This window comes from Lepus europaeus, chromosome 4, assembly GCF_033115175.1.
Source record: "Lepus europaeus isolate LE1 chromosome 4, mLepTim1.pri, whole genome shotgun sequence".
NCBI lineage: Eukaryota > Metazoa > Chordata > Mammalia > Lagomorpha > Leporidae > Lepus > Lepus europaeus.
In genome coordinates, this window is record NC_084830.1 from 22,329,027 (window position 1) to 22,342,703 (window position 13,677).

At 41.3% G+C, this 13,677-nt stretch overlaps 1 protein-coding gene across 3 annotated transcripts in view; it reads right to left on the bottom strand.

Moving 5' to 3' along the window:
• Nucleotides 1–12,707: 12,707 nt before the first annotated feature.
• COL14A1 (collagen type XIV alpha 1 chain) overlaps nt 12,708–13,677 on the bottom strand; it is a 264,888-nt gene continuing 263,918 nt past the window's right edge. For all 3 annotated transcript variants that reach the window (XM_062188053.1, XM_062188054.1, XM_062188052.1), the window contains exon 48: nt 12,708–13,576. In XM_062188053.1, coding sequence (XP_062044037.1) covers nt 13,497–13,576 — 80 coding nt within the window. In that variant the 3' untranslated portion in view covers nt 12,708–13,496. The remainder of the gene's footprint in view (nt 13,577–13,677) is intronic.

Sequence of the window (13,677 nt, forward strand, 5' to 3'; positions counted from 1 at the left end):
CTAGTATCCAGGCACTCTGATATGGGATATAGGCACCCCAAATGACATAAACCTCTGTTCAAAACAGCATGCCCCACAGCACATATTTATTATCTCCCAGTTGCCATCAGTCAGGAGTCCAGGCCCTGAGTTAGCTGGATCTTCTGAAAGGCTCTGAACAAGTTGTGGCCAGAGATGGAGTCTTAGCTGACCACCTGACTGTGCTGACATCCACTTCCAAGCTCATTCACTTGTTGGTAGAATTCATTTCCTTGAGGCTTTAGGACTTGGGGTCTCATTTCCTTGCAGGCTATTTACAAAATGCTGTCCTCAGTTCCTTGCCATATGGACCATCCACCTTAACCACTTTCCTTCTTAAAGCCGATAAGCAATAGTGACTGACCATCAAAATGACTGCCATATTGTTAAGTAACACAATTATGTCCAGCCCATCACCTCAGTTGACTGGTATTGGTTAGAAGCAAGTTATGAGTTCTGCCCACACTCAAGGGGAGTAGCTCACATGAGGACAGGAATGACTGGAGAATCAGTCTGTCTACCACATTCAGGACCATGAAATACTGTCTCTTCCACCTTACTACTGTAGTTGAACTATAAATGAGTCTACTTAAGATCATTCCATCTACTTTGATTTGAAACCCATCCTCTTGTTTCTACCAAGGTCATTGGTCTAGACATTCCTTCTCTGCCACATGTCAACTTTTCTCTGTAACGTTTCCCTTAGCATGCAAAACGTTTGTTTCTCTCCTCTTAAAATTGTTTTCTTGACTCAACTTCTTTCACAAGTTACCTCCCTATTCCTTGCTCCTGTTTGCAGCAAAACTGATCCAAAGAATGGAATATTGCCCTCTCCACTTGTTTTTAGTTTCTCCCTCTCTTTTTAAAAGATTTATTTATTTGAAAGGCAGAGTCATGGGGTGGGGGGATTACGGGGGATAGAGAGATCTTCCATCTACTGGTTCACACTCCAAATGGCAGCAATAACTGGAGCTGGGACAATCAAAAGCCAGGAGCCAGGAGCTTCTTCCAACTATCCCACGTGGGTGCAGGGGCCTAAAGACTTGAGCCATCTGCTATTTTCAGCTGGTTCTTGAACCAGCACCCATAAGGGATGCCACAGTGCCGGCCCCTTTAGTTTCTCTTTTTGTCTTCATTTTCCTTGGGCATTTTTCCCTCACCACTCCACCGAAAGTGCTTTCTTAAAAATCTCAAATGACCTCCACATTTCCCATTTACCTTATAGTAAAAACCAATATTTACACAGTGGCCTATAGTTCAAAATATGAACTGGCCCCAGTCATCTAATTCCATCTCCTACAATTCCCCTTGTGTTTAACCGTGCTAACTCCTAGCTAATCCTAGAATATCCCAGGTACCTTCCCTTCATGGGGATTATTCTCTTGCTTCATATGTAGCTCACAGCAGACTCTGTCACTTCCTTCATGTCTTTGTTCAATAAAGGCCATCCTGATCACTTTATTTAAAATTATAGTTCTCTCTCTCCCCCTCAGCAAACACAATCCTTTTACCCTTCTTTTCCCATAACACCTACGTTTCATAGTGCTATACCATTTACTTACTTCTTAAATTTATTATTCATTTTCTTCATTCTCAGTAAAGTACAAACTCAATGACCGAGTTTTTGTGTCATTTTTGTGTTCCAAGGGCCTAAAGCTTACCAGAAGTATATAGTTACTGGTTCATAAATACATCTCCATTCTTTACCTATTCATCATGACTGGGGCAATTATAATGATTTCCTAATTTGTGTTGAATTTCTCCTCCCCACCCCCTCCCTTGCTTAAGACCCTTTAACTCATCTGTGACTTTAGCCAGAGCTCTGGTGACCAGAGGGTACAGACTCATCTGTACTAGGTGTGTCCTACCTCAAATATATGCAAACAATTTGGTGCTCTGCCCTTGAGTACCCTTGTACCAAGATGAGTCTCAAGGTTGGAAGTGAAAACTTGGGAGAGCAAGGCTCAACTAGAGGGAGACAGGAACCAGAGGAGGAAAGCTCCAGCCCCCCACCATCTGTGTGATAATTCTCGGAAGCATTCTTTTATTCCACTGAGGTCAAGGTGCAACTGAATTCTTACTGCCCACAGTAGTGACTCTGGTGATCCACTTTTAATTGATGCTCATTCACTCTGTTTCTGCACTGCACCCCTTGCATGGAAATCTTTGTTTCAAGTTCTATTTTCAGAGGAACCTGAGTGCCATTCACCCTCATATTGAAGCCAGGTAGATGTTTCTAACATAGAGGACTCCTAACGTTACTAAATCACTTAGGGATTCCCATCACCTGGCTTAAAATGCACATGCCTTAGGAAAGCCAATAAGACCCTCTAAGACTCTTCTCACCCCACCTCTCCATTCTTATCTCTATCTACTCCTATTTTTATACTTTACATTCCAGTTGCTCTTAAATTTTGACAATGCCCACACAATCTGCACTCTTCCACTCTGCCCCTTTTCATGCAGAAAACAACTCCAGCTCCCCCCCCCCCCCACTGACCCTATTTCCGCCATGTTTCATACATTTCAGTTCTTCTCAGACATCCTGAGCTATTTCTCCTCCCTACTGTGTCTGCTGCCTATATGTATATCTTTTCATTACCATTCCCTTATTGTGTTATAATTGCTTATTTCTCCATTGGCAAGCTGAGGCTGTAGAGGGCAGAGATTGTGTCCTGCCTTTTTCATCTCTCCAAGACCCAGCACATTGCCTTGATCATAGAAACATCTAAAAGCATGCTTAGGAACCAAGTAGGTCTGCAATAAAACTGGCTTATGTGAATGATGGCACTTTTGTTAGTTATGGTAGCTGACATCACACACACACACACACACAGATTTCTAAGCTGTTACACAGTGGAAGTTTATTTCTTGTTCATGTAATGATACAATACAGGTATTCAGGGTATGTCTTTCGGCTTCCACAGAGTCATTCAGGATCCTAGTCACCCTCCATCCTATAGGTTTACCCTCTAAGAAGACCTTGAAACCATAAGCATTCAGGTGGCAAAGGGAAAAGCAGCAGGTGGAGGAGACAACCATTTCTCAGCTTCCTTGACTGCTAGATCACATAAATATTTTGTTGACGAGAACATGCCATGTACCCGTATGGAGGGGTTCCAGGAAATGAGAATTTATACCCAAGAAGAACTGAGAAAATAAATTTATCTGTAGCTTTCCAGTTTGAGACACAGCAGCCAACATGAAATTCTCTATGGACAGGATATGACTATGTCTTTGTTAATATCAGAGTTGGAGAGATGAGAACACCAAACTTGCAACCACAACCCAATATTGGTTCTTGGTGAATAACAAAACAGGTGTTTGATTCCAAACACATTCGATTTTGCTGCAGTCAGTGCATGCTCTAACAGGAATACAAATGTTTTTTGAAAGTTCTAATTCAGAAGTAGCATATAAGCTATAATTTTTCTGGAAACCAGAAAGGTCTTGTACAAGTATGACAGCAGAATTATCAGCAGTTCCCTTGCTGCTAAGCTTTTGGGTGGATGGATGCTGACTTAATTGTCCCTGTAGTACTCCTCATCCTTGAAAGCTGTCTTTACCTGTGTCTATACCATGTAGGTATAGATCCAGATTCTTCAGATAGTACCCATAGATACGGATGACAAGTAGATATTTCGGGAGAAGACAAGTTTGTCTCAAAGCCCTAGAATGCCAACAAACTGACATTATGGCCGGCGCCACGGCTCACTTGGCTAATCCTCCACCTGCGGCGCCGGCACACCGAGTTCTAGTCCCAGTTGGGGCGCCAGATTCTGTCCCGGTTGCTCCTCTTCCAGGCCAGCTCTCTGCTGTGGCCCGGGAAGGCAGTGGAGGATGGCCCAAGTGCTTGGACCCTGCACCCTCATGGGAAACCAGGAGGAACCACCTGGCTCCTGGCTTCTGATAGGTGCAGCGCACCAGCCGTAGCACCCATTTGGGGGGGTACCAATGGAAGGAAGACCTTTCTCTCTGTCTCTCACTGTCTAACTCTGCCTATCCAAAAAAAAAAAAAAAATACTACTTGCACAGCAAGCTTTGCTTTTGCTCAGTATCTAGGGTCAAGGCTTCACTGGTTTGATGAAACAGATTCACAATTGAGAACAGAACCAAAGATAGAATTTGTGGACCACACTCCAAGAATATGAGCAGGGAGCCTATAAGATTGGAAATTTAGGTAGCAGGACTTTTACTGTGATATTCAAATCTGATAACTTGAATGTTAGGAAAATGAACTTCCAAAGTTCATTCCTTTCACTCTCCAAACTTTCCAGTTGAAAGGCAAAATATGAGCATGAATATAGGAAAAGACAGGTGAAGTGAAAACATGAATTTCTGTAAAACCAGATCCTCTTCAATGCATCCATTCAGTATTTAAGCAAATTTGAAAAATAATGACTTCTTGCCATGAAAGCTGAGCTGGCTAATGATTTTATGATGTGATTTTTTTTTAGAGCATAACCAGGATACAGTTTTATGAGGACTTACTGAATTTGTGCCAGATGACAAGACACTGAAAAATGGAGATCAATGTCTTTAGTAATTATGCTTCTCCCTTGTATCTTACTCATATTTTTGCTTTATTGCCAGACAGAACTCATTTTATTTCTTAAATATTTTTACTGCTCTGGAATTCATCATAAAGCTTCTTTTAAGTTAGGTTAATAAAGTTGAATTTTAACTTTTTAAAAATACAGTTGGGTTTTACTATATTGGTCATGGATTTTTTTAATCAACAAGATAATTAGACAAAAATTAGAAAATATGGTTACTCATACCAATGTTTTTAATTACATAGTAAGATACACAGGAAAATCAGACCATTAACTGCATTTATAAGTGCTACCCAAACATGCAAATGCTAGTGTGCATTTTGTTCATTGTTCCTCTTAGTCTGATTTTAGAATCATCATCCCCTACCATATTTATAAATGTCAGTAGCCCATTTTTCTTCACCCTCATTCCATATCATTAATTATACTATAAAAGCAATGAATTACTTCATAGAGTTTTATAAAATCTTGTGTTTTGCCAGTAAAGCTTTTGAGGGTACAATATTTCGTTGCAAAATATTTTTCAAACCATACAGAAATAGTAAACATTAACATTTAAGTGAAATTAATACTTTGAGTGAAAGCTATTCACAATCTCATACCCAGGAGGTAATCACAGTTCCTGGAGTTTATTCATTTCAGTTTTTCAATCTGACTAGAAGAATAATAGAAGTTTTATATACACTGCTCTGTAACTTTCTTCATTTATTAGTATATTTGACTATCTAGTCAAATATATTCATTTACTTAATTTGTTTTATTAATACAAAGAGAACAGATTTCATGTATCTCATTGGTGCAGTTCTAAGAAGATAACCATACTTCCCTCCTCCTTTCCCTCTTTCTCTCCCTCCCTCAATCCCCCTACTTCCTTTTTTTTTCTTTAATTTTTGCAGACAAGCTTTTAATCCACGCTATAATCACAGGCTTAATTCACCACTAACCATAATATTCAACAAATAAAAAGTAGAAGGATCATGGTTCCTTGTTAGTATAAGCAAGGGCAAAGAATAATAAGATGTCCATTTCATTTCTATAATTTTTTGTATTTCATATTAACTGCCACATAACAGAAAAAATGTATTTGTCTTTTTGGGACTGGCTTATTTCACTAAGCATAATGGTTTCCAGTTACATCTATTTTGTTGATAGTTTTTTCTATAGAGTATAGAATAACCAGGACTTTGTGGCATAAAGTTCTTTGCCCTCAGAGCTTGTCTAACACAAATGAACCTTTTCCATCAGTTTTTCCAGTGCCACATCAAATTTAAATGAAAAGTTATTCTTTTTAGTCAAATATTTTGGTTCATACTTGGAAACCTCCATTCTGAATTTGAACAGCCTTTCTTGTTGGGGACAGGCCCAAAGGGATTAAGCCCTGGCTGGCTGTCACAGCCTAAATTAGTCATACAAAATTATTCTACCCTCTTTTATCCTTCTTAAGACTCTATCTGCTGCTAATAATATTCTTATTCTGGAAAAGGAAGAAAAATCCCAAAGTCAATCTAAAATCATTTCCCTTCAAGTTTTTATCTCAGTGAAAATGTCACTCATTCAGTCTAGGACTTGAATTTGTTTTTAATTTTTATTTGTGTTTGAGAAGGAGACGTGAAAGAAAGAGCTCCTATCCTCTGGTTCACTCTCCCAAATACCTGCAAAGCTGGGGCTGTGCTGTGGCAGGCCAAAGCCAGAAGCCAGGACCTAATCTAGGTCTCCCACTTGGGTGGCAGGACCCTACTACTTGGGCCATCACATGTTGTCTCTCAGGATCTGCATTAGCAGGAAGCTGGAGTCAGGAGCTGGAGCTGGGCATCAGACCGGGGTACTCCAGTAAGGGACATGGACATCCTGAAAGCATATTTAATATAGACTGAATGCCTGCACCCAAACTTAACTTGAGGGTCATTCTTACCTCCCTCATGTCACTACCCCTTATCCTATCAGCCAGTAAGTTCTGTCCATAATATTTCCTCAGCAATCCTCAAAGATGACTATTCTCCCATTGCACTGCTGGAAGTCCAGGCCCCCAACTTCTGAAATACCCCAACAGAAAGTGTAATGTTTGTAAGGAAGTGTTTGCAAATTTTGGAATGAATCAGAGTTGGGATCCCTGCTTTGCCACTTCTGTGTGTTTAACCTTGGACATGTCACTTACTTTCCATGTTCCACTATATATCACAAAGGGGACACCTACCTTGACTTGCAAAAATCAACTTCAAGCAAAGCGCCCAGAACAGAGGCCACTACATAGGAAGTCTGCATTAAATGTCTTTTTCCTTTCTCAAGTTTCTCCACCTTAGTCTACTTTGTACCCTCTATCAAAATTGTGCCCCCAAAGAACTCCATCTAGTCGTGCATATGCTTAAAAAACATCCATTGGCTTCCTGTTTCCTGTGGCAGAAATCTGAACATCTTAGAATAGAATAGAAGATCTTCCACAGTGTGGTAAAAGCTGTCTTCCCTGCTCCAATTTACAGCAGAAAGTTAGGGAGTGGCTATGATAGTCTATTCACTTCTCCTTCGCCAGCAACCCAACACATGCCTGAACTCACAGCAAGTGCAAATTAAAAGTCTGATGGGTGTATCAATACATGTGTGGAGAGGTGGATAAGTACATGGAAGTATGAATGAATAAATTTATAGTAGATCCCTTTTTGGTTTTTCTTTCCATAGCTTCAGTTATTTGTGGTCAATCATACTCTAATATTAAATGAAAATTTTTGTAACTAAACAAGTTTTTACATATTGTACATTCTGATAGCATAAACTTTTTTTTTTTTTTTGACAGGCAGAGTGGACAGTGAGAGACAGAGAGAAAGGTCTTCCTTTTGCCATTGGTTCACCCTCCAATGGCCACTGCGACCGGTGCGTTGCAGCCGGCGCACCATGCTGATCCAAAGGCAGGAGGCAGGTGCTTCTCCTGGTCTCCCATGAGGTGCAGGGCCCAAGCACTTGGGCCATCCTCCACTGCACTCCCGGGCCACAGCAGAGAGCTGGCCTGGAAGAGGGGCAACCGGGACAGGATCGGTGCCCCGACTGGGACTAGAACCCGGTGTGCCGGCGCCGCAAGGCGGAGGATTAGCCTGTTGAGCCACGGCGCCGGCCTGATAGCATAAACTTTTACATCATCCCACTCTGTGGCTGGGGCATGAATCATCATTTCATCCAGTGTATCAACACTGTATACACTACCTGCCCTTTAGTCACTCAGAAGCTATCCTGGTTGTCAGATTGACTGTTGCAGTACTGTGGTACTTTATATAGGGTGTGGTACTCTCCACAGTTCCAGAAATCCTTTGGAGTACTGAAACACATTCCTTGCAGACAGGGGAGATTACTGTGTAGGAAGACAAAATTGTTTCTCTCACATTCTGTAACACTTAATAGATATGAACTTGAAAGTCTTCATAGAAGCTGGTCATTCACTTCTAGGCATTAGTAGTCATATATTCCAAATTTTCTGCCTTATACCTAGATAAAACTCTGCCTACTCTAAGCAGAATATGTGATTTGGCTCCGATCTTCATTGAAACTGCTAGGTTGTGATGCTTCTTAGTAGTATTCTACAATCACTGTTTGAGCAGCTGTCAATTGTCAAGCACACTGAGTAATCTGAGACCTATTAAAAATACACACAATACAAGAGCTCACACATTAAAGATTTCACTAGAAAATGGAACTCTGGTGTCATGGCTGTCAAAGTATGTCAAAGATACAAAAACAAGAAAGAACATGCCTTATGCTTGTTATACAACTAGTTCATTGTGGTTGTAATTTGGGAAACATTTGGCTGAGAGATCCACTTAAACATATTTAATAAAAATATGAATAACCAAGTAGGAAACTCTGGAAACAAAACGAAATAGGAGAAAGTGCAAAATTCGCCCAATTAAGTTAGTTCCTGTCACCCTCACAATATATCCTCTAGCCTACACACTGATGACTCACTGTTGGCTAGCTTTGATTTCTGTGTGCCACCTCACATTCAGTTTTTCTCCAGACAGAACTCTTCAACTTCCTTCCCCCAAATTTGTAACTCCCATAGGGATAAAATCATCTCCAGCGACCCAGTTGCTTGTACCAGAAGCCTGGGTTATCCTTAATACTCTCTTCTCCTTGTCACCACTTCCAGTTGATTAACAAGCCCTGTTGATTCCATTAGCTTAGATGGTCTTCCATTGTCTATCATGGGTCACTACACCAGGATAACTATGTTCCTCCAACCCACTCAGCCCAAGCAGTGCTTCTCATGCTGTGACTTGCTGCTCGCTTGAGATGCTCAGTTGAACAAAAATCCAGATATCTGTTCTCAACTTGGACAACTTAAATTGGAACTTGGGCTGAAGTTCTTAGAGTCCAGGAATCTGCACATTAATAAGCTCATTTCCACCTTTTGCCATTAAAGTTTAATAATCTCTGATACATGAGGCAGACCAGTTGAGAGGTCAAAAGTGGATGTCTTGAGCCAGATTAAACCTAACCTGGAATTCTAGCTGTGTGTCTTTGGACAAATAACGTCTCTGTACTTCTGCCTCCTCACTGGGAAAATTAAGTCAACAGTGAACTAGCTCTTGGATTGTTGTGAGCCTCAAATGAATTAAAATGAAAATGGTAGCATGTATTGATTGATTCTCACCAATATGCCTGGTTCTGTTTCCTAACACCTGAGAAGGTTGTATGTCTCTGCCCCCATGAAGTTAAATATGGTCGTACAATTTATTTAGGCCAAAGAAATATGAGTGGAAGTAATGTGATCACTTCTGAAGGAAGCTTGGGGAGAGGGTTCTCCATGTTCCCTCTGTTATGGAAGTGTTGAAGAAGAAACAGTATAGAGCACTGACCAAGATATGGTAGACAACTGCCCACTGCTCTGTGAGAAGAAATAAATGTGTATCGTGCCAAGGTCCCAAGATGTTAAAGATTTTTGTTAGCACTGCATAGCCTAGACCTACCTAACCAGCATAATTTTAAAGTTCTTAGAGTTGGCTTGGTGCAACTGCTTCATGATGGCTTCAGAACAAAAGTCTTGCAACAAGGCTTGATGGAAGAGCATTTTTTTTGACAGAATTAGAGAGAAAGAGAGGTCTTCCCTCCATTGGTTCACCCCCAAAATGGCTGCTACGGCTGGAGTTACGCCAATCCAAAGCCAGGAGCCAGGTACTTATTCCTGGTCTCCCATGTGGGTGCAGGGGCCCAAGCACTTGGGCCATCCTCCACTGCCTTCCTGGGCCACAGCAGAGAGCTGGACTGGAAGAGGAGCAACTGGGACTAGAACCCAGCACCCATATGGGATGCCGGCACCGCAGGTGGAGGATTAACCAAGTGAGCCACAGTGCCGGCCATGGAAGAGCAATTTTCCCTCCACTAACTTAATCATATACCAACTCAGGCCACTCCTGTGTTGACAACCCCTTGATTGCTTCTAATGGAATTAAAAAAAAAAATGTGCATTCAGCCCTGCTTGCTTTGTTCTCCAGCCTTATCCTACTCACTCTTCCACACATTCTCTTTCCAGCTGTCCTTCCTATGTTCCTTCAATGTGACAAGCATAGTTTTGACAAAGAGCCCTTGTATTTTATAGACTGTGGGCTTGAATTCTCCTCCCACACCTTTTGCCATCTTCTCGTCTCAACTTTCATGTCAGACCTTTAGGGAGGCTTTGTTTTGTCCATCAGTTGGAGGTAGATGCTCCTTTACATGCCTTCCTTATCTTATTCAGTCTCAGCACCTGTTCTGGGTCTTTCACATTATTCACTGTGATTTATAATTAATTCTGCTTGTCTGTACAATCAATTCTGTTTGTCCAGCACCAGAAAGGAAGCTCTGTGTGGAGGCCCACATCTCCTTGCTTTAGTATCCAAACCATAAGGGTCCCTGGGACACAGCTACATGAGATACAGTGAAATGGGTGAGGCAGAAGAGGTGGAAGAGAAGGAGGAGGAAGAGGAAGGGAGGATTGTCTGAACAATAAAATAATGCCCCAAAATGACCATACTCAAAAGAAATTGAATTTATAGCAAACATAGTGAAAACTGAGTAATGTCTTTTAAGAATGACACCTTGGCCGGCACCGCGGCTCACTAGGCTAATCCTCCGCCTTGCGGCGCCGGCACACTGGGTTCTAGTCCCGGTCGGGGCACCGATCCTGACCCGGTTGCCCCTCTTCCAGGCCATCTCTCTGCTGTGGCCAGGGAGTGCAGTGGAGGATGGCCCAAGTGCTTGGGCCCTGCACCCCATGGGAGACCAGGATAAGTACCTGGCTCCTGCCATCGGATCAGTGCGGTGCGCCGGCCGCAGCACGCTACCGCGGCAGCCATTGGAGAGTGAACCAACGGCAAAAGGAAGACCTTTCTCTCTGTCTCTCTCTCACTGTCCACTCTGCCTGTCAAAAAAAAAAAAAAGACACCTTAATTAAAAAATACACTATAAAATATAAACATTCTTGTCAAATAAGTAACTCAATAAAATGCACATTGAAATCAGCTTTTATTACAGCAATGTATTGCAAACACACCAATCCAGAATCTGAGTTCCACCTTTTATTTTGAACATTCCACTCATTAAAAATCCGATATTTGGTCCAAGTGATGACATACTCAACTAATGAAACTTTTCTGTAGTGTAAACAAACTTAGATCAAGGAAAATCAAAACCAAGTGTATCTGTAAAACCCAAGAATGATGTGAATGGATTAGAACTTGTGGCTTCTACTTCACTGTTTATAACAAACTTTGAAAGTATTTGGAGGGTCACAATAATATTTTTTTCCAAGAACTAAACACTAAGACATAGAATGTCTTTTCTATATGCACTTGTCAAATATCACAGACTGAGAAGTCTGAAAACGCAAGGTCACAAAGTGACCAATCAAAAACTCTAGTCAGTTAAGTGGGAGGAATTCTCTAGGGTGGTTGTGGTTCAAGCCATCTTGATCAGCCTTGTGCAAGCTTTCCTCTCCGTCAGTGCTGCTGCCTGCAGGAGGAGTCATACGGCGTAACTGAAAGGGAGGCCGTTGCTTATCTGTCTCTATCTCCTTTTATTCCATACAAAGACAGCACACACTATTTTCCTAGATCCCTAAAAGCACACAAGTAGACCTTATTGTTTGAACCCACTGGATGAAGAGGTCTTCTCCCATCTGTGCACTGAGAGCACTCAGAAGAACAGGAGACCCTTAAGAGGATAGAGGACCAGAGAACCTGGTCTGTGATCTGACAGACATTAACCATCTAACTAGCCTTTCCTGATTCAGAAAGAACCCAATGGCTTCCCTTTCTTTTTAAGATTTATTTATTTGAAAGAGTTGAGAGAGGGGTGGGGGAGACAGAGGAGAGAGGAGTGACAGGGAAAAGTCTTCCATCCGCTGGTTCATCCCCAAATGGCTGCAATAGCTGGAGCTGCGCCAGGCTAAAGCCAGGAGCTTCATCTGGGTCTCCCATGTGGATGCATGGGCCCAAGCACTTGGGCCATCTTCCGCTGCTTTCCCAGGTGCCTTAGCAGGGAGCTGGATGGGAAGTGGAGGAGCCAGGACTTGATCTGGCGCCCTTATGGGATGCCCGTATCACAGGCAGCAACTTTACCTGCTGTGCTGTAGAGCTGGCCCCACAACCAGCTTCTTGTTATAAGTTACCCCCTCCCTACATTTTAAAATTAATTATTAGGAATGAAAAGGCACATGGTTTTCTTTCATTTCTCTTTTTACCTAGCAAACAATAGTACTCAACTACTTCTCAAATATCTAGATTTTTTTTTTTTGTTTGTTTGTGGGCAAAAAGGGTTAGAGTCTATTAGATTCAACTTCATTTATTCTCTTTCTAGAGATCTTCAGGCTTTTCTGGATACCAGAAGATAGACCGTTTCCTTGGAAAGCCATGAGAAAGCATTTATTTAGCAAGAGTTAGGCATTTGAACTGCTGTTACTGCATGGCAGATTACAATGAATAATACAATTCTGTCAGTCTTAGTTCAAAATTACTGCTTCCTCTGTTAAGCTTCCTAATGAATGGATGAATGAGTGGGTGAAAGTTTGAATACTTACCCAAAGAAATGCAACTTTTGTTTCTCTGGTGACACTCAGCTAAGACCAAGAAATTTAAGATAATATTTATAAATGTAATAAAAAGAACCCATATATATTGTTTAAAATTTTTATTTGCTTACAAAAGAGAATAAAAATTGTTTGCAAAAAATTATCTACATGTACAAAGTAATCCCTGTAGACAAGGAGAGGCAAGTCCTGGAACTTACTGCTGGACAAATCATTTATTACAATTGGAGTACTTTTTCATCAGTGCTGGTGGAAGTCATTATTTTGCATGAGACAAAAACCACTGAAAACCTATATCTACTTTTTAAATCACCAAATTCATAAAGATTATATTCTGACACTTATTTTTGGATACCCGTGAAACCAATTACCAAATAATCTCAGAATTGGACAGATCAATTAAGCAAGAGGTAGTTTCTCCAATAATATCCCTTTTTTATTATTATCCAGGTCATTTCCATAGTGGGTAGGGTAGTCAGTACAATCTTTGACTCTCGGTTAATCCTATCTCTTCTGGGACCCCATTTTCCTCAAACACAACTTTCTCTGTCTTGTTCATTTAAGGACTTGAGAGAGAAAATTCCAAGGTTCAATTTGATTTTACCCAATTCCTTTTTGAGCACTCTTCTCTGGAACGGAGTTTTTATCTGGTATGTCATTAAAACCACAACGGGCAATCACTGCTATGGTGCCATAGATCAAGGTGATTTTTTTGATATACTTTTTTGTTAATCTCCTCTTTGGATAATTTTAATATTATTAACACTGCTGAAATGAGCCCTCCCAAAATAGCATACAAACCAAATAACAACACTTTCTTGAAAAAGGTTTCTTGAGAGTTTTTGTTGTTGGTCTTCAAATTTCTCCTGAGGCTGTCAGATCCCAGGGCCCCACAGTTCCATGGCTTCATCCTCATCTTGGACAGGGGTGAATTCTGGCTGATCCGGATGGGGAGCTAAAGAGGAAAAGTGGGGGGTGGGGACTTGATAGGACCCAGACACCATACATTGATAGTCTCCTCCCACATGGGTCCTTAGAGATGTGGGTTTGGTCAGT